This window comes from Lolium perenne, chromosome 2 (genome assembly GCF_019359855.2).
Source record: "Lolium perenne isolate Kyuss_39 chromosome 2, Kyuss_2.0, whole genome shotgun sequence".
Lineage (NCBI taxonomy): Eukaryota > Viridiplantae > Streptophyta > Magnoliopsida > Poales > Poaceae > Lolium > Lolium perenne.
In genome coordinates this window covers 201,011,040-201,031,396 of record NC_067245.2, presented here as the reverse complement: position 1 = coordinate 201,031,396, position 20,357 = coordinate 201,011,040, and the positions used below count along the sequence as shown (strand labels likewise).

The 20,357-nt window shown below is 42.1% G+C and overlaps 1 protein-coding gene across 1 annotated transcript; it reads right to left on the bottom strand.

The window, feature by feature from the left end:
- Positions 1 to 3,266: 3,266 nt before the first annotated feature.
- Positions 3,267 to 10,334, bottom strand: LOC127334300 (uncharacterized). Its single transcript, XM_051360720.2, has 9 exons — positions 10,183 to 10,334; positions 8,516 to 10,091; positions 7,967 to 8,193; positions 7,549 to 7,881; positions 6,356 to 6,602; positions 4,873 to 5,001; positions 4,575 to 4,790; positions 4,337 to 4,460; positions 3,267 to 3,812 (listed from the first exon to the last, which is right to left on the bottom strand). The coding sequence occupies exons 2-9, from the start codon at positions 10,049 to 10,051 to the stop codon at positions 3,574 to 3,576; spliced, it is 3,051 nt and encodes a 1,016-aa protein (XP_051216680.1). The 5' UTR covers positions 10,052 to 10,091; positions 10,183 to 10,334; the 3' UTR covers positions 3,267 to 3,573.
- Between the last annotated feature and the right edge of the window lie 10,023 nt (positions 10,335 to 20,357).

Sequence of the window (20,357 nt, the reverse complement as noted above, 5' to 3'; positions counted from 1 at the left end):
AGGACGAACAGAGTAAACATGGAAATCGAAGAGGGAGAGCAAACCTTGGGCTTATTGATGGATATCCATGGGGGAAGGTCGAGCGCCTCCATCTTCGACCGCCGGAGCTCCTTGCCGCCGCCTCCACCACCATATACACCGGATCTTGCCCAGAAGATCTGGCGCTAGACTCCCAGACCACGGCATCCCGCCGAAAACGCTAGACCTAAACCTATCTACAGCATCGGCGCCTCCCCCTCCCCATCTCCGGCCGGCAGCGCCGCCGGAGAAGGGTCGGGTTCAGCCCGGTCTCCCTCGGTCAACGGGCAGAAGAGTGGATGGGGGGCGGAGAGGGAGGAGGAAGGAGAGAGCGGTTCGACTTTGCGTGTGTTGAGCTCCTGCATGTGGAGTGCGATAGTTCCCATCGACATATTGTGGCCTAGTTCGTTCACGGGACTAATGGTAGGACAACTTTTGTGGTGGTCTGGTTGATTCTACTTCCATTTGATGGCACCTTGGTACATTTAGTCCTAATGCGCTCGGTCCGAACACTGGCGTGGCTTGCTTTTTTTACCATATTTTCGCTGGTTTCGGGGTCGGATTGTACTTTGATCTCAACAGGTGTATTCTTTTCACCATTTTGGGAGACACCAAGGTTGGTTCTTTCCTAAAAAACAAAGGTTTTGGGATTAAGTACATGCATGTCTCCTGTGGGCACTCTTGCAAATTAGAACTAATTAAGAATGAAAATGGAACAAATTGAGCAGCAACGGCTAGAAAAATGAACGTGGGGGATGCTACCTACTCGTCGTTTTTTTATTCAGGGAGACATTTATTTCGCTGAGATCGCCAGGATTTAAAGGTTTGATGCTGTCTCGATACCAGATTGGCCTTTTGTTACCAATTCAAGGACCTCGGGTTAAATTTGTGTCGGGCATTTACTAATGTACTGAGCTGTCCTTTCACATATACAGTGGGCTGCAAGCTTTCACGGAACTGGAGCAGGCAGGCATTATGTGCAGTGTTGCCTATTTCCATTCCTCACATGTTATTTTTCGATGGTCTTTTTAATTGCCTTTAATAGCGCGTCCGTGCAGTCAAGGACATGTCCCTTCTTTGCTCCTAACAGTGGCTGGTGTTACAGTATATCTCGGTGCCTGTGTGGAACAGGAATTTTTTTTATCTAGTGTTTCGTTCAATATACAGCACCAACTGAGTATTCATTTAGACACAAGATAAATATACATAGAGGAAAGAGTGAGAGAGGTAATAAAGTTGACTCTTCCTGATAACTTAAACTGTACAGATGTCAAAATCAAGCACAACCTAGTTTTGTTTGGGGCTAAACAGAGCATGTGTGGAAGTTGTACATCCTGGCCCATCAAACGCTAGATGTGAGGTGACTTTCCCATGAATAGCAAGGTGTTTGTGATGACTCTGTCGATCTTGAAGTTGCATGACTCTGATTTTCTCAGGCCTTGTGCAAGTGTGCATGTGTCTAGGTCTATGTTATACTCTCTCGCACTTATTCCAGATAATGGCTTTGCCTAAGTATGATGGGGTTTTAAGTAATTTAGATAATGGCTTTGCCTACATAATTTCACGTGCTTATTTTTGATAATGCGCTCGTTCCAATGAATAAAGCGTATATTGTAAAGTCAAAGTAAGGAAGTTTGATCGAGTTTTAAAAAAAAACTATTAACATGTAAAATGTACAAAATTAATATCTTTAGATCCATCATGAGTTATACTTTCATATGATATCTATATAATATTATAGTTATTAATTCTTTCTAAAAGTTTAGCTAAATTTTACTTGACTTGACTTTTCATTGAAAAGGAGGGGGTACTTATTATTTCACATTTACTTGTTACTTTTGATGATGCTGCTTGTATACATATTTCAGTATTCTTCTTCAAAACATTAAAATTTGGGGTTTTGTATTTTTTTAGTTTAACGAGTTTTGTATTGCATGTACAACCATAACTTGTTCAACCTATCTTTATTTTCTTTCGTAAGTAACATAGTCTCCATGAAAATAATTGTCAAATGTATTGACGAACACAGGCACATGCATACAATGATACAATAGTGCTAAAGTTGTGCAATACACATGCATCCTTAATTCATGCAGGGTATAACATGCCATGATATCATACTCCTATGTTTCTCCTAGCCTCTCGTTTTAGAAATCCTACAATACAAGCCGAACTGGTCCTCAGAAACCACAAATGTAGCTTGAGCTATATTTAAAAAAAAAATCAAAAAGTGCATTTTTAAATTTCAAAAAACCTGAAATTAAATCTACACGTAGACAATGTTGTGTTGTTCTATGAACATGCAAATTCTAAACTTGAAATACTTCAAATGGTAAGTCAAGTTCAAATTTTGCGCGCTGGTAGAATAAAACATTGTCTACATCTACATTTTCATATTTTTGAAACTTTTAAATGCCGTTTTGGTTTATTTATTTTAGAAAAAAAACGAGCTACACATAGCATGGGCTTTAAAAAAAAATTCAACTCTCGAGACTCCCTCGGTCTCTGACATGTTTGAATCCTAGGTCGGCAGATAGAGAAAGACTCCTCGGTCGATCTCTGACGCACAACGGTCCCTGCTATCGAGCTGTGCCGTTCAATGAATCAGTGCTTTGCGCACGGGACACAAACAAAAGCCAGTTGGGTAAGATCAAGTGAGTATTATTAGTGCTCGGACGGTACTGACAGGGAGATCACGCTTGGATTTGCGCAGCTGGTCCCTGCCTTAAGCTCCATTAATGAGTGTACGAAACACTGTGCGTATGCTTATCTTCTTACCTTTTCCTTCAGACCAAGCGATCGTCCGGGCAATTAACAGCCTGGTAGTGGCCCAGTGCTGTTTGGGAGGCCCAGGTAGCTCCGTTCCATTTTTCCCTTGAAAGATTCCAAAAATTCAGTTTGCTGGGGATATCATGTGACAATTATAGGATCGAAAATCTCTTCCACAACTGATAGGAACTCTCTACCAATCAACTACTTCCCTCCAGATTGGATTATAAACCATAAAACGGCGAGTTTGGAAATATCAGATCACAGGAAACAGCATAAGTGACTCATATAATTGGTCTGGGAATGGGCACTGTCCGGCAATGTGGCTGCTTCACTGAACTGTCCTTATGTACAGTTCCACTCCAAGTGTTTCAGAGAGCATCATCATGTGCTTCAGTGCTAGCAGAGACAGACTGAAATCATATGCTAGGCACAGCAGTACAGTAGGGATGTATCATAGGAACGTACATACATCAGCATTACTGGATATACAGTTCTTTATTGATAAGGAAGAACCTCTCCTCGGCTGGTGCTTGTTTACCTTGTACATTCAAAAACACAAAAAGGATGTAGACAAAAATAGACCAAAAGCTTCGACAGAGGAAAAAAATGCACTCAAAATAGACCTCAGGCCGTTTCTAACTGGCGGTAACACATCCGAGACGACTGTCTCAACACAAATCCGAGACGATTATTCACCAAATTGCTGCACAGGTATAATCTACACCTGCTTTTGTGTATTGGTAGAATCAGAGGTTCTGATGCCTATTCAAAGAATCTACAGGTTCAGAACGGAGAGTTGATGGGGTCTTGCTGCAGCGCCTTCTTCACCAGCTCGGTTTGCTCCTGCACGTGGACGGTATAGAAACCTGTAGCTGTGGCCGCAGATGGTGCCCTTCCAACATACTTGATGTCGTCAATGGAGCCACGACCAAGCGCCCTCATCGCAGTCAGCAGGCGAGGATTGATGTACGTGTACGCCCCCATGTTCATCGGTTCTTCTTGGCACCAAACAATCTCAGCATCTGCACAACAGAAACACACAGATGATATGAGCCTACTTTTGATTTACTAGGATTTGCCATCTTTTTTTGCAATTATTTACTAGGATTCACTGAAGCAAACAATATGGGTATTCTCGTCCCTGCCAGGGTACTGCACCAACAAAAATGCAACTAGTAACAAGTAACCTAGTCAATCAATGATAACGCAGGTGAGCACTACATATGATCGGTCAACTATTATGTGTTCCTTATTTAGGATTATAAGGATTGAAGAGACATCACACAATAAAATTGAGCACTGTATTGCATCTACTAATATCCCAAGAACTTCTAGTTTCCATCTTCTCATGTTGAATCCTCGTTTGTCTTGAATGCTCCCATGTGCCCATCCAAACTAAACCCCCCATTAGCTAGTAAGATGAGTACTATAGATTTTCTGTCCCTAATGCAATAACAAGCAACATTTTATGTGTACACAAAAAAACAATACTAATCGAGATAGTGACTCGATGGAATATTTGAGAAACGTATTTTTTTGCACGTACTTGGATATCTCTTCAACTCACGCTGAATGAGGTCGTAGGGGAATGGACAGAGTTGTTCCACTCTACATATCGCAACATCATTGTGATCCGATTTCTTTCTTTCTTCATCCAATTCATAGTACACCTACATCATCGCATAGTTAGTTTTAAAATGGCTAGCTGAAAAACTGAATCTGCAAAAGCACAGCTTCCAGAAAGTTTCATTTAGGATGAGCTTGCAGAAAGTGATACATAATACCTTTCCAGAACAAAGAACTAAACGTCTGATTCCTTCCTCAAGGTCCTTATGGTCATTCCGGTCTTTTATCAGACGCTTGAAGCGTGTCCCTTGCTTATCAAATCCAGGGTGGCCCGCAAGATCATCGAATTCAGATAGACTGGATTTGCAGTCCTTGTGACGAAGGAGGTTCTTTGGAGACATCACAATTAAAGGCTTTCTGAAATCGCGGTGTATCTGAAAACAAAGAAATATATATGCTGATGCACCCTAAGATGGTTGTTAACGCCAGGAGGGGGGAAAGTATCAAGATTTTCACCTGTCGACGCAGAACATGGAAATAGTTTGCAGGAGTTGTGACATTCACAACCTGCCAGTTGCACTGTTGGATTTGATTCCTCATTGTTGGATCCATCTCAGGTATAACATAGGGGTTATCATCACTCATCTGAAGTACAATTATTGATATTCATGAAAAAGGAATGTGGTTAGAACAAAAGGAATAATGGAATATGCAAACTAAATGTGCAATCTAACATAAACATTTTCTGAAGTATTAAATGAACTACAGTTGAACATCTTTCTCCAATTATCCATGACTTTCGTTCTCACATGCTGTGGACTACAACTCATAGTAAGTTGTATAATATAGAAGTGCAGATAAAATCCATCAATCCAGTACAGTTACAACTTTGTAGTCAAAAGTAGGGGAAACACAATACGATATTCTGCACAATTAACATGCACTCATGAAGAGGTATTTAGCTTTGTCCTTATCAGATAGTGTGAACATTAAAAACATAATAATAAGCAAGAAAATGAATGGAAAAAACAACAACAGCCTTCTGTCCCCAGCAAGTTGGGGTATGGCTAGAGATGAAACCCAACAGAAACCTGTGGGCAATGAGTTGGGAGAGAAAAATTGTAAATAAAGTACAAGAAAGTAAATTAAGGTTCCAGCACATGGATTGCTGATTTCCATGAAGTCATATCAAGTGCAAATAGCCATACAACAACAACAACAAAGCCTTTATTCCCAAACAAGTTGGGGTAGGCTAGAGGTGAAACCCATATCAAGTGCAAATAGCCATACGTGGATTTTTTTTCTATTGTCATACTCTGACATGCTGACTAATGAGTACTATACGTCAGTGAAATGTTTTCAGTTTTTATTTGTAAGTTAAGTCTCATTGGAAAATGCCATCAGAATATATATACTAACTCCGATCCAAATTAATTGACTCCACTTTGTCTAGATACAGATGTATCTAGTCAACAAACGCACTGTATCTAGACAAAGTGGAGTCAATTAATTTGGATCCGAGGAAGTAGTAAAAAGTAGAGTGCATAATTATGACAGTTCCAGCCCTGTGCATGTATGTCATGATAAAATTGTGCAATAGCTATTTTACAGTAAGAGCTTGTGCCATATGTTCCTTTTACGTGCATAAGTTTTTTCGAGAGAACGCAATAGACTATTGCGTTTCATTGCATTGGAAAGGTAGAGTTCAGATTTACAAGCCTCCTAAGAGGCCACGAGCGAGCCAAAAAAAAAGAGGAAGACATATCAGTGTACATCCCAGGTTGTTGACCATACATCCCTTAGGCCATACGTGCATATGTAATACAAGTACTCCCCCCGTTCCTAAAAAAGCTGCTCAACTTTGTCAACATACGGATGTATATAGACATATTTAGTTCTAGATACATCCGTATCTAGAGAAAAAAATGGAACAGAGAGAATACTTTTTAACACAAGAGATACTTATGTCCACGTCTTTGCAACCACACTAAAATTATACCTGAAGGAAGCGCTCCATTCTTGCACTAGAATGTTCAGGCCCCTGACCGTCATAACCATGAGGAAGGCAAACGACAAGCCCAGTCTGGCGGAGCCATTTTGCCTCCCCACTACTAAGGAATTGATCAAATATCACTTGAGCTCCATTTGAAAAATCACCGAACTGTGCTTCCCATAGAACTAGTGAGTTCGGGTTCTCCATTGAATAGCCCAACTCAAAGCCCAAAACAGCAAATTCTGACAGGGAACTGTTCAAATTCTTGCACATATCAGGTCATAATAAAGGCAGATCATTATCAAAGATATGCATGAAGTGAGGACATGCCTATATATTTTAAAAGTTATATCAGATGACAAGGTTATGACTCCTAAAAAGTGCACCCCTGAAAATATTTTCTATCTAAAAATATAATTCAGTCAGTTAAGAGAGTATAAATCAATTAGTTCAGACTTTCCTCTTATCCTTTTGTTGCTTCAGATTTTTTAACAGTTCAAGACAGTTATGAGCATGTAGAAAACTAGAAACCAACCTTCTAAATCAAAGTATATATTGCATGTTGTTTTGGTATAGCAATTATTTCATCTCAGTATTGATAATTTTTTTTTATTCCTATCTAGATCATATCAGAACTTATAATGCTCAAAAACTATACAACACCTAGCCATGATTCCATTCGTGACCAACATGTCTGTTATGTGCTGGCCAGTTCAAGGGATACAAACCCAGTAAGCACTATGTCAGCAAACAATGCCAGTACAACTCTAAGGACGAATCTACAAAGTTGTAGTTTTGGAAACCCAAAATGCATCTTCGGTTATCTCCTTAGAAATGAAAGGTGCATGGTCAATTCTCCTTTTCAGAGTAAAAGAGTTGATAATAAAGCATATTGGTCAAATCCATGTCTACTGTCAAAATTTGATTACTAATGGATCATGGCAGCCTAAAGTTTACTACTCCCTCCGTTCTTTTTTAATTGACTCAAATTTAGTACAAAGTTATACTAAATTCAAGTCAATTAAAAGAGACTGGAGGGAGTAGTATATGAATATGCAATCACGCACTATGGGGAACATAAAACTAACATTATGCCTGAACTAGCTGATACGGTTTTGGTCTACCCATTATGCTGATTCTGTATTTTGTTGTAAGAAGCATAACTGAAGTAACCAGAAAACTCAGACACCAATCCATACCTGTTGCTTACAGTAAATAGTTCCTCGTTTTGGTTCATGACAAGATTATCAAGTGGACAGTACTGCTCTCCAGTTTCCTGGTCATGGATGACAGAATGCCGGTGGCTGAAAGTACCCCTCTCAACATCCTGGCCACTTAACCTAACATGGTTCCCCTCAATTATAAGAGTTGCAAAAGCAAGTGCTTCACCCACGGCCCAATCAATGCCTTCCCCACTCTCAATCATTTGGCGACGCAGATCAAAAATCTTCTTGACAGCCCTGTGAGGCTTGAAAGTTTCTGGCAGAGTTGTCATAGCTTCTCCAACACGTTTTAGAATCTCTGGCTTGACACTGCATGGTCGCAAATGCATAACATCAAATATCTGTGCATAAGAAACACGGGAAACAATCAAACTGTAGGGAAAGAACTCTTTACCCGGTGTTTCGGATACGTGAAATCTGTTCTGGGGACTTAAACCCAGTCCAGTAAGCTGAAAGCCAGTCCCTCTTGTTGGGGATATCATCTTTGCTCTTTTTGAATTCCTCATTCAGTATTGTGCTGACCTTCTTGTGTAAGTTGTCGATGTCTTCCCTGGAGATCTTCCCTGATTCTAACAGCTGGTTCTGATATATCTCAAGTGCACTCGGATGGTTCCTAATTATCTGACATGACACAAATAGGAAGAACTTTCAAAATATAAACCAGAGATTATGCAGGATCAGTGTTACTGCCGACTTATGGCAATCGTTCTACTTCTGCAAACAAATTTAGTCAAGTAAAATACTTATGGCTTGCAGATTTGTTCACTAATTGTTAAATTAACTAGAGTTAAGGAGATATCTTTACTCAAAAGGTAAGGAATGATCAGGACTGAGATCATGAACAGAAGGAATAGAAGAGCCAATTACATATAGAATTCTGCCAGGTCATAATTATAGTGGTGTTCAGTTCTCTTTCTGTTTCGAGGTGGGGAGGGGGTAATACCTTGTACATTTTAGGCTGGGTGAAGGAGGGCTCGTCAATCTCATTATGCCCAAATCGACGGTAGCAAACAATATCCACCACTACATCAGAATGGAATGTTTGCCTCCACTCGGCAGCAAGCTCACATGTACGAACCACTGCCTCCAAGTCATCACCATTGACATGGAAAATTGGAACCTCGACGGCTTTGGCTACATCTGTGCAATACTGTGAAGACCTCCCAGACATGGGGTCGGTAGTGAATGCAACCTGATTGTTCACGACAAGATGAATGGTCCCACCGGTGGTGTAGTTAGGAAGGGCGCTGAGATGTAAGGTCTCGTACACAACACCCTGCCCTGAGAAGCTTCCATCTCCATGCAACAGCACCCCAAGATTCTTGGTCCTGTCAAGATCATTAGAATAGTACTGTTTCGCTCTGGTCTTCCCGGCAACAACAGGGTCAACCGCTTCCAAGTGACTTGGATTTGCAACCAACGACAGATGGATGTGCTTCCCACCCCTAGTAGGCCTATCATACGAAGTTCCCAGATGGTACTTGACATCACCAGTCCCCGTATACAGACCCTCCCCCTCATTGACAGGCTTGGTGCCACCGCTAAACTCGCTGAAGATCTGCCGCAGGGGCTTGCGCACAACGTTTCCCAAGACGTTGAGCCTGCCCCTGTGCGGCATCCCGATAACAATGCTCTCCACACCCATATCGGCCGCCCTGTCAAACATCTCCTTCATGCCAGGGATGAGCGTCTCGGCGCCTTCGAGGCCGAAGCGCTTGGCGGTGGTCCACTTCTGCGCGAGGAAGTTCTCGAACTGGGTGCTCCAGATGAGCCTGTCGAGCATGACCTGGCGGCGGTCGTAGGCGTACTCCCTGGGGTTGACGGTCTCGATCCGCTCCCGGAGCCAGTTGCACTTGTCGCGGTCGGCGATGTGCATGTACTCGTAGCCGATGGTGCCGCAGTAGGCCTGCTCGAGGCGGCCCAGCACGGAGCGGAGCGTCTGCACGGGGCGGTTCTCGGAGAGGAAGCCGGCCATGCGCCAGACGCCGAGGAAGAACTCGCGGTCGAGATCGGCGTCGGAGAAGCCGTAGAAGGCGGGGTCGAGCACGTCCGGGACGGGCCGCTCCTCGAGGCCGAGCGGGTCGAGCCGGGCCTTCATGTGGCCGCTCACCTGGTACGCGCGCACCAGGAGGAGCAGCCGCATGCTCTCCTGGATGGTCTGCCCGGAGATGCCCGGCGAGGTGGCGGCCTGGCCGACGAAGTTGCGGAAGAAGTTGTCCCAGGACTCGTCGACGGAGGTCGGGTCCGCCTCCCACGCGCGCTGCAGCTCCTCGAGGTAGACGCTGCTGGTGCCGTCGAGGAAGCTGTCGGTGAGGCGCGAGAGCGGCACGGCGCGGGGCTCCGGCGCGGCGTAGCGCCGCGGGACCGTCGAGTGGAGGTGGCGGCGCGCGGGGCCGGCGAAGGGCGTCGCCGGGGCGCGCGCCAGGTTGCGCCGCAGCGCCACCCGGGCTATGCCCGACGCGGCGCGGAACCACCCCATTTTTCAGATCGAATTCCCCTCTCCCCCGACGACGCCAAATCTAGCCACAGATTGGAGAGAAATTGTAGAAAAGTGAATTAGAAGAACTAAAGATCGGAACAAATCGAAACAAGTTAGGGTTCGTCGCCTACAGGAGAAAATCGGCCGAATTCGGTACGGATCTCCACTCTTCGGTGGAGGGATGACGCCGCGGGGTAGAGGAAAAGGGAAGGGGATAAAGGGGCGAGCACGATATATTCGATAGTTCGTTGATTTGTTTCCGCTCAACGAAGTGGATTCTGGGATGTTTTCTTTTTTGAATATCACGTCGATGCATTGCAAAAATGCATTTTTGGTCCTTCTTTGCGGTTAGGCCGGGGGCTTCCGTAAGAATTGTGACTTTTGCATTGCTTCTTCTGTCATTGAAATCTATTTTCAATTTTTCATTCTCGTGAACGTGTTAATCCCAATATATATGTCTTTGTCACGATCCACGATAATATTTGGGATGATTTTCTTCATTTTCCTTTTTTTTTATGTAACCATATATTTCATTAGACAATCTATTTATAGAGATTACACATATGGTGACATTAGATTTTGAAAACATGTGGTTCAACTAACAGCTACTCTATAATGCTAGTATCATAGTTACTATTGTGCACATTGGTACTACAAAAATATTGACGTGACAGCTAATTAAGAAGGAGGGAGGAGATTAGAGTAACGATAATGCTTCACACACGACAATTCGTGTCCGATGTGTGTACAATACTTCTTTCTCCTCGCGCTAATTGCTTCTCTTCCCAATGCACAAGTTCAACTTCTTTCTCCTAGCGCTAACTGCTTCTCTTCCCAATGCACAAGTTCAACTCGGGCCCAAACCGCAATACTACCAAGCCTAGTAAAAATACTCTTGGCTCCGAAACATACGGCGTATACTAACAACATCTTCACCGACGGCCCCGATAGTTTTTTAGGGGCCAACAGCGAAAATGGGCTCACACCAGCGCGTCTCTAATAGCGCTGAGCGCCAACAACCCCGAGTCGGCCCCTTGCGCGCCGGCGCCTCGCGACACAACTGTTTTTCGGGTGGGGGCGCCTTGTCAGTGAGAGGACGCGACGGTTCGCATCGGAAACGACGCGGTAAGATTGGTCGTCGACGCTAATGGCCTCCCGCGTGGAAACCCAAGCGGCGAAGACGGTGGCGACTGGCCACGCGGCGTCCACCTACCTTACCCACGCGCCTTCAATGCCCGTCTGCCGTCTCCCTTAAAACCCCACCAGCGTGCACTTCACTTAAAACCCCACCGGCGTCCACCTACCTTACCCCACCGCCTTCTCTAATTAAGAATGAGGGATGAGATTAGAGTAACATAGGTGGATATTGTATCATAACACACATCACGAGAAAAATTTGAAGTCAAACAAATCTTGTGCACAATTTTGCATTGAGATGCTACAAATCAATAAATATAACAAAGCCACTCCATGATACAACTCACTATAGAAATAGTATCACGTACTAATATCATATGCATGATACTAGTATATGACACTACCCACTATGACCAAACTCCAGCTGGGAGTTGCAGTGCTAGGGAATCGAAAACCCGCATACCCTCTCCATCCTCAAAAAGTGGACGTTTATCCTCAAACTTTGTCCATAAAAGAGTGCACTTCTATGTTTCCCATGCACTTTAAAGGACTATCAAAAATTGCTTCTCTCTCATCGCATGTTGATTTGCATATTTTCAATGCAATTATCTCTCCACTTGATAATCTCTCTTGAAAAACCCGCACGTCCACTTATTTATGGATGGAGGGAGTAGTTCAAAATAGTAGCAATGTTTGAAAGAAAATCATAGTTCCGACGAGTTAGCATACGATGTAAGATAATTTAGTTAATCATGGTGGATCAAATCGAAGAAGGAGGAAGTCACCACCGGCACCACCATTGCTCATCGTAGCAGGGGCGCCGTCAGCAACAAAACGACGCAACAACAACAGAAGTTGCAGCAGATGCAGAAGGATCCTCTCTTCTTGCCTTCTTTGCTTCCAAGATCTCGACCCTCCTTGTCTCCCACCATTTTTTGGTGAGAGCATCGATAGTAGTTGGATCCATAATTATCACCCTTCATCGAACGCGTGCATTGGGAAACTATCGATATCTACAGCGCTAGACTCTACCGTTTTCACAGGATGCCGAACCACCGCTCTAGCTGCACGAATGAAAACACGGTCTATTTAACTGAAAATTCACACATCACATATTTGAGAAAGCATAAATTGCTTACCTAGAGATAGAGGGCTGATTGCTTTGTTACGCGTACAGCACGCGTCCGTTGGGAACCCCAAGAGGAAGGTGTGATGCGTACAGCGGCAAGTTTCCCTCAGTAAGAAACCAAGGTTTATCGAACCAGTAGGAGCCAAGAAGCACGTTGAAGGTTGATGGCGGCGGAGTGTAGTGCGACGCAACACCAGGGATTCCGGCGCCAACGTGGAACCTGCACAACACAACCAAATTACTTTGCCCCAACGTGACAGTGAGGTTGTCAATCTCACCGGCTTGCTGTAACAAAGGATTAGATGTATAGTGTAGATGATGATGTTTGCAGAGAACAGTAGAACGAGTATTGCAGTAGATTGTATTCGATGTAAAAGAATGGACCGGGGTCCACAGTTCACTAGTGGTGTCTCTCCCATAAGATAAATAGCATGTTGGGTGAACAAATTACAGTTGGGCAATTGACAAATAAAGATGGCATGACAATGCACATACATGTTATGATGAGTAGTGTGAGATTTAATTGGGTATTACGACAAAGTACATAGACCGCTATCCAGCATGCATCTATGCCTAAAAAGTCCACCTTCAGGTTATCATCCGAACTCCCTCCAGTATTAAGTTGCAAACAACAGACAATTGCATTAAGTATGGTGCGTAATGTAATCAACAAATACATCCTTAGACATAGCATTGATGTTTTATCCCTAGTGGCAACAGCACATCCACAACCTTAGAACTTTCTCACATCGTCCTGCATTTAATGGAGGCATGAACCCACTATCGAGCATAAATACTCCCTCTTGGAGTTACAAGTAAAAACTTGGCCAGAGCCTCTACTAGCAACGGAGAGCATGCAAGATCATAAACAACACATAGATGATAGATTGATAATCAACATAACATAGCATTCATTATTCATCGGATCCCAACAAACGCAACATGTAGCATTACAGATAGATGATCTTGATCATGTTAGGCAGCTCACAAGATCCAACAATGATAGCACAATTAGGAGAAGACGACCATCTAGCTACTGTTATGGACCCATAGTCCAGGGGTGAACTACTCACACATCAATCCGGAGGCGACCATTGATACGTCTCCGACGTATCGATAATTTCTTATGTTCCATGCCACATTATTGATGATATCTACATGTTTTATGCATACTTTATGCCATATTTATGCATTTTATGGAACTAACCTATTAACAAGATGCCGAAGAGCCAGTTGCTGTTTTCTGCTGTTTTTGGTTTCAGAAATCCTAGTAAGGAAATATTCTCGGAATTGGACGAAATCAACGCCCAGGGGCCTATTTTGCCACGAAGCTTCCAGAAGACCGGAGAGTCAACGAAGTGGGGCCACGAGGTGGCCAGGGGGTAGGGCGGCGCGGCCCCACCCTTGGCCGCGCCGACCTGTCTCCTCGGCCCCTCGTGACGCCCCCTGACCTACCCTTCCGCCTACAAATAGCCTTCGTCGCGAAACCCCCAGTACCGAGAGCCACGATATGGAAAACCTTCCAGAGACGCCGCCGCCGCCAATCCCATCTCGGGGGATTCAGGAGATCGCCTCCGGCACCCTGCCGGAGAGGGGAATCATCTCCCGGAGGACTCTACATCGCCATGGTCGCCTCCGGAGTGATGTGTGAGTAGTCTACCCCTGGACTATGGATCCATAGCAGTAGCTAGATGGTTGTCTTCTCCCATTGTGCTTAATTGTCGGGTCTTGTGAGCTGCCGAACATGATCAATATCATCTATCTGTAATTCTATATGTTGTGTTTGTTGGGATCCGATGAATAGAGAATACCATGTTATGTTGATTATCAATTTATATCTATGTGTTGTTTATGATCTTGCATGCTCTCCGTTACTAGTAGATGCTCTGGTCAAGTTGATGCTTGTAACTCCAAGAGGGAGTATTTATGCTCGATAGTGGGTTCATGTCTCCGTGAATCTGGGGGAGTGAGAGAAACCTCTAAGATTATGGATGTGCTGTTGCCACTAGGGATAAAACATTGATGCTATGTCCGAGGATGTAGTTATTGATTACATTACGCGCAATACTTAATGCAGTTATCTGTTGTTAGCAACTTAATACTGGAAGGGGTTCGGATGATAACCTGAAGGTAGACTTTTTAGGCATAGATGCAAGCTGGATAGCGGTCTATGTACTTTGTCGTAATGCCCAATTAAATCTCACTATACTCATCATAATATGTATATGCATGGTCATGCCCTCTCTATTTATCAATTGCCCAACTGTAATTTGTTCACCCAACATGCTATTTATCTTATGGGAGAGACACCTCTAGTGAACTGTGGACCCCGGTCCAATTCTCTATACTGAAATACACCCATCGTAATCGTTTCTACTGTTTTCTGCAAACAATCATCTTCCACACTATACATCTAATCCTTTGTTACAGCAAGCCGGTGAGATTGACAACCTCGCTGTTTCGTTGGGGCAAAGTACTTGGTTTGTGTTGTGCAGGTTCCACGTTGACGCCGGAATCCCTGGTGTTGCGCCGCACTACATCTCGCCGCCATCAACCTTCACGTGCTTCTTGACTTCTACTGGTTCGATAAACCTTGGTTTCATACTGAGGGAAAACTTGCCGCTGTACGCATCACACCTTCCTCTTGGGGTTCCCAACGGACGCGTGTTGTACGCGTATCAAGCTCTTTTTCTGGCGCCGTTGCCGGGGAATCTGAAGAAAAGTTACACCACAAAGATCTCTAACTCCCACGTCAACTACACGCCATCAATCTTTTTCTGGCGCCGTTGCCGAGGAGATCAAGACACGCTGCAAGGGGAGTCTCCACATAGCAATCTCTTTACTTTGTTTTTGTCTTGCTTTATTTTATTTACTACTTTGTTTGCTGCACTAAATCAAAATACAAAAAAATTAGTTGCTAGTTTTTCTTTATTTGCTATCTTGTTTGCTATATCGAAAACACAAAAAAATTAGTTACTTGCATTTACTTTATCTAGTTTGCTTTATTTACTACTGTTAAAATGGGTACTCCTGAAAATACTAAGTTGTGTGACTTCACAACCACAAATAATAATGATTTCTTATGCACACCTATTGCTCCACCTGCTACTACAGCAGAATTCTTTGAAATTAAACCTGCTTTACTGAATCTTGTTATGCGAGAGCAATTTTCTGGTGTTAGTTCTGATGCTGCTGCTGCCCATCTCAATAATTTTGTTGAACTATGTGAAATGCAAAAGTATAAAGATGTAGATGGTGACATTATAAAATTAAAATTGTTCCCTTTCTCATTAAGAGGAAGAGCTAAAGATTGGTTGCTATCTCTGCCTAAGAATAGTATTGATTCATGGACTAAATGCAAGGATGCTTTTATTGGTAGATATTATCCCCCTGCTAAAATTATATCTTTGAGGAGTAGCATAATGAATTTTAAACAATTGGATAATGAGCATGTTGCACAAGCATGGGAAAGAATGAAATCTTTGGTTAAAAATTGCCCAACCCATGGACTGACTACTTGGATGATCATCCAAACCTTTTATGCAGGACTGAATTTTTCTTCGCGGAACCTATTGGATTCAGCTGCTGGAGGTACCTTTATGTCCATCACTCTTGGAGAGGCAACAAAGCTTCTTGATAATATGATGATTAATTACTCTGAATGGCACACGGAAAGAGCTCCACAAGGTAAGAAGGTAAATTTTGTCGAAGAAACCTCTTCTTGAGTGATAAGATTGATGCTATTATGTCTATGCTTGTGAATGATAGGACTAATGTTGATCCTAATAATATTCCGTTAGCTTCATTGGTTGCCCAAGAAGAACATGTTGATGTAAACTTCATTAAAAATAATAATTTCACCAACAATGCTTACCGGAACAATTCTAGTAACAACTATAGGCCATATCCTTATAATAATGGCAACGGCTATGGTAATTCTTATGGGAATTCTTACAACAATAATAGGAACACACCCCCTGGACTTGAAGCCATGCTTAAAGAATTTATTAGTACACAAACTGCTTTTAACAAATCTGTTGAAGAAAAGCTTGGGAAAATTGATATACTTGCTTCTAAAGTCGATAGTCTTGATGTTGATCTTTTGAAATCGAAAGTAATGCCTAATGAAAATCTTAATAATAAAATTGTTACTACAGCAAATGCCATCCAAGTTAGAATTAATGAGAATATGAGATTGATGGCCGAATTGCGTGCTAGGTGGGAAAGAGAAGAAAATGAAAAAGAAGATAATATAGCTAAAGTTTGGACTATTACCACCACTAGCAATGCTAATGCTACACATGTTGCTGCACCTCCTACTAATAATAATAAAAGAATTGGTGTTAGCAATGTTTCCACTTCTAATGCAAAGCGCGAAAAACTGCCTGAAACTGCTAAAACTGCTGAAGCTGCCTGTGATAAAACTGCTGAAATTTTTTCCAACATTGGGGATGATGATCCCATTGCTTTAGATTATAATGGTTTGAATTTTGATGATTGCCACATCTCTGAAGTTATAAAGTTCTTACAAAAACTTACTAAAAGTCCTAATGCTAATGCTATAAATTTGGCTTTCACGAAACATATTACAAATGCTCTCATAAAAGCTAGAGAAGAGAAACTAGAACGCGAAGCTTCTATTCCTAGGAAGCTAGAGGATGGTTGGGAGCCCATCATTAAGATGAAGCTCAATGATTTTGATTGTAATGCTTTATGTGATCTTGGTGCAAGTATTTCTGTTATGCCTAAGAAAATCTATAATATGCTTGACTTGCCACCACTGAAAAATTGTTATCTGGATGTTAATCTTGCTGATCATTCTACAAAGAAACCTTTGGGGAGAGTTGATAATATTCGCATTACCGTTAACAATAACCTTGTCCCCATTGATTTTGTTGTCTTGGATATTGAATGCAATGCATCTTGTCCCATTATATTGGGAAGACCTTTTCTTCGAACTGTTGGTGCTATCATTGATATGAAGGAGGGTAATATTAAATATCAATTTCCTCTCAAGAAAGGTATGGAACACTTCCCTAGAAGGAGAATGAAGTTACCTTTTGATTCTATTATTAGAACAAATTATGATGTTGATACTTCGTCTCTTGATAATACTTGATACAAACTTTCTGCGCCTAGCTGAAAGGCGTTAAAGAAAAGCGCTTATGGGAGACAACCCATGCTTTTACTACAGCACTTTGTTTTTATTTTGTGTCTTGGAAGTTGTTTACTATTGTAGCAACCTCTCCTTATCTTAGTTTAGTGTTTTGTTGTGCCAAGTAAAGTCGTTGATAGTAAGGTTCATACTAGATTTGGATTACTGCGCAGAAACAGATTTCTTTGTTGTCACGAATCTGGGCAAAATTCTCTGTAGGTAACTCAGAAAATTATGCCAATTTACGTGAGTGTACCTCAGATATGTACGCAACTTTCATTAAATTTGAGCATTTTCATTTGAGCAAGTCTGGTGCCTCAATAAAATTCGTCTTTACGAACTGTTCTGTTTTGACAGATTCTGCCTTTTATTTCGCATTGCCTGTTTTGATATGCTCGATGGATATTTCGATTCCATTGACTTTCAGTAGCTTTGTGCAATGTCCAGAAGTGTTAAGAATGATTATGTCACCTCTGAACATGTATATTTTGATTGTGCACTAACTCTCTAATGAGTTGTTTTGAGTTTGGTGTGCAGGAAGTTTTCAAGGATCAAGAGAGGGAGATGATACAACATGATCAAGGAGAGTGAAAGCTCTAAGCTTGGGGATGCCCCGGTGGTTCACCCCTGCATATATCAAGAAGACTCAAGCGTCTAAGCTTGGGGATGCCCAAGGCATCCCCTTCTTCATCGACAACATTATCAGGTTCCTCCCCTGAAACTATATTTTTATTCCATCACATCTTATGTGCTTTGCTTGGAGCGTCGGTTTGTTTTTGTTTTGTTTGAATAAAATGGATCCTAGCATTCATTGTGTGGGAGAGAGACACGCTCCGCTGTTGCATATGGACAAATATGTCCTTAGGCTTTACTCATAGTATTCATGGCGAAGTTTCTTCTTCGTTAAATTGTTATATGGTTGGAATTGGAAAATGCTACATATAGTAAATTGCTAAAATGTCTTGGATAATGTGATACTTGGCAATTTTTGTACTCATGTTTAAGCTCTTGCATCATATGCTTTGCACCTATTAATGAAGAAATACATAGAGCATGCTAAAATTTGGTTTGCATATTTGGTCTCTCTAAGGTCTAGATAATTTCTAGTATTGAGTTTGAACAACAAGGAAGACGGTGTAGAGTCTTATAATGTTTTCAATATATCTTTTATGTGAGTTTTGCTGCACCGGTTCATCCTTGTGTTTGTTTCAAATAGCCTTGCTAGCCTAAACCTTGTATCGAGAGGGAATACTTCTCATGCATCCAAAATACTTGAGCCAACCACTATGCCATTTGTGTCCACCATACCTACCTACTACATGGTATTTCTCCGCCATTCCAAAGTAAATTGCTTGAGTGCTACCTTTAAATTTCTATCCTCTACCTTTACAATATATAGCTCATGGGACAAATAGCCTAAAAACTATTGTGGTATTGAATATGTACTTATGCACTTTATCTCTTATTAAGTTGCTTGTTGTGCGATAACCATGTTCCTGGGGACGCCATCAACTACTCTTTGTTGAATATCATGTGAGTTGCTATGCATGTTCATCTTGTCTGAAGTAAGGGAGATTTACCACTAAAATGGTTAGAGCATGCATGTTGTTAGAGAAGAACATTGGGCCGCTAACTAAAGCCATGATCCATGGTGGAAGTTTCAGTTTTGGACATATATCCTCAATCTCATATGAGAAAATTAATTGTTGCTACATGCTTATACATAAAAGAGGAGTCCATTATCTGTTGTCTATGTTGTCCCGGTATGGATGTCTAAGTTGAGAATAATCAATAGCGAGAAATCCAATGCGAGCTTTCTCCTTAGACCTTTGTACATGCGGCATAGAGGTACCCCTTTGTGACACTTGGTTAAAACATGTGCATTGCGATAATCCTGGTAATCCAAGCTAATTAGGACAAGGTGCGGGCACTATTAGTATACTATGCATGAGGCTTGCAACTTGTAAGATATAATTTACATAACACATATGCTTTATTACTACCGTTGACAAAATTGTTTCTTGTTTTCAAAACCAAAGCTCTAGCACAAATATAGCAATCGATGCTTTCCTCTTTGAAGGACCATTCTTTTACTTTTATTGTTGAGTCAGTTCACCTATCTCTCTCCATCTCAAGAAGCAAACACCTGTGTGAACTGTGCATTGATTCCTACATACTTGCATATTGCACTTGTTATACTACTTTACATTGACAATATCCATGAGATATACATGTTATAAGTCGAAAGCAACCACTGAAACTTCATCTTCCTTTGTGTTGCTTCAATATCTTTACTTTGAATTATTGCTTTATGAGTTAACTCTTATGCAAGACTTATTGATGCTTGTCTTGAAGTACTATTCATGAAAAGTCTTTGCTATATGATTCACTTGTTTACTCATGTCATATACATTGTTTTGATCGCTGCATTCATTACATATGCTTACAATAGTATGATCAAGGTTATGATGGCATGTCACTCCAGAAATTATCTTTGTTTATCGTTTACACTGCCGGACGAGCGTAAACTAAGCTTGGGGATGCTGATACGTCTCCGACGTATCGATAATTTCTTATGTTCCATGCCACATTATTGATGATATCTACATGTTTTATGCATACTTTATGTCATATTTATGCATTTTCTGGAACTAACCTATTAACAAGATGCCGAAGAGCCAGTTGTTGTTTTCTGCTGTTTTTGGTTTCAGAAATCCTAGTAAGGAAATATTCTCGGAATTGGACGAAATCAACGCCCAGGGGCCTATTTTGCCACGAAGCTTCCAGAAGACCGGAGAGTCAAAGAAGTGGGGCCACGAGGTGGCCAGGGGGTAGGGCGGCGCGGCCCCACCCTTGGCCGCGCCGACCTGTCTCCTCGGTCCCTC

Excerpts from the sequence above, each read along its gene's own strand:
- LOC127334300 (XM_051360720.2), bottom strand. The coding sequence starts at position 10,051 with ATGGGGTGGTTCCGCGCCGCGTCGGGCATAGCCCGGGTGGCGCTGCGG. Across the intron at positions 7,882-7,966 it reads TCACGTATCCGAAACACCGG|TGTCAAGCCAGAGATTCTAA; the intron begins GTAAAGAGTTCT and ends GCGACCATGCAG. Across the intron at positions 3,813-4,336 it reads TGAGTTGAAGAGATATCCAA|ATGCTGAGATTGTTTGGTGC; the intron begins GTACGTGCAAAA and ends TCTGTTGTGCAG.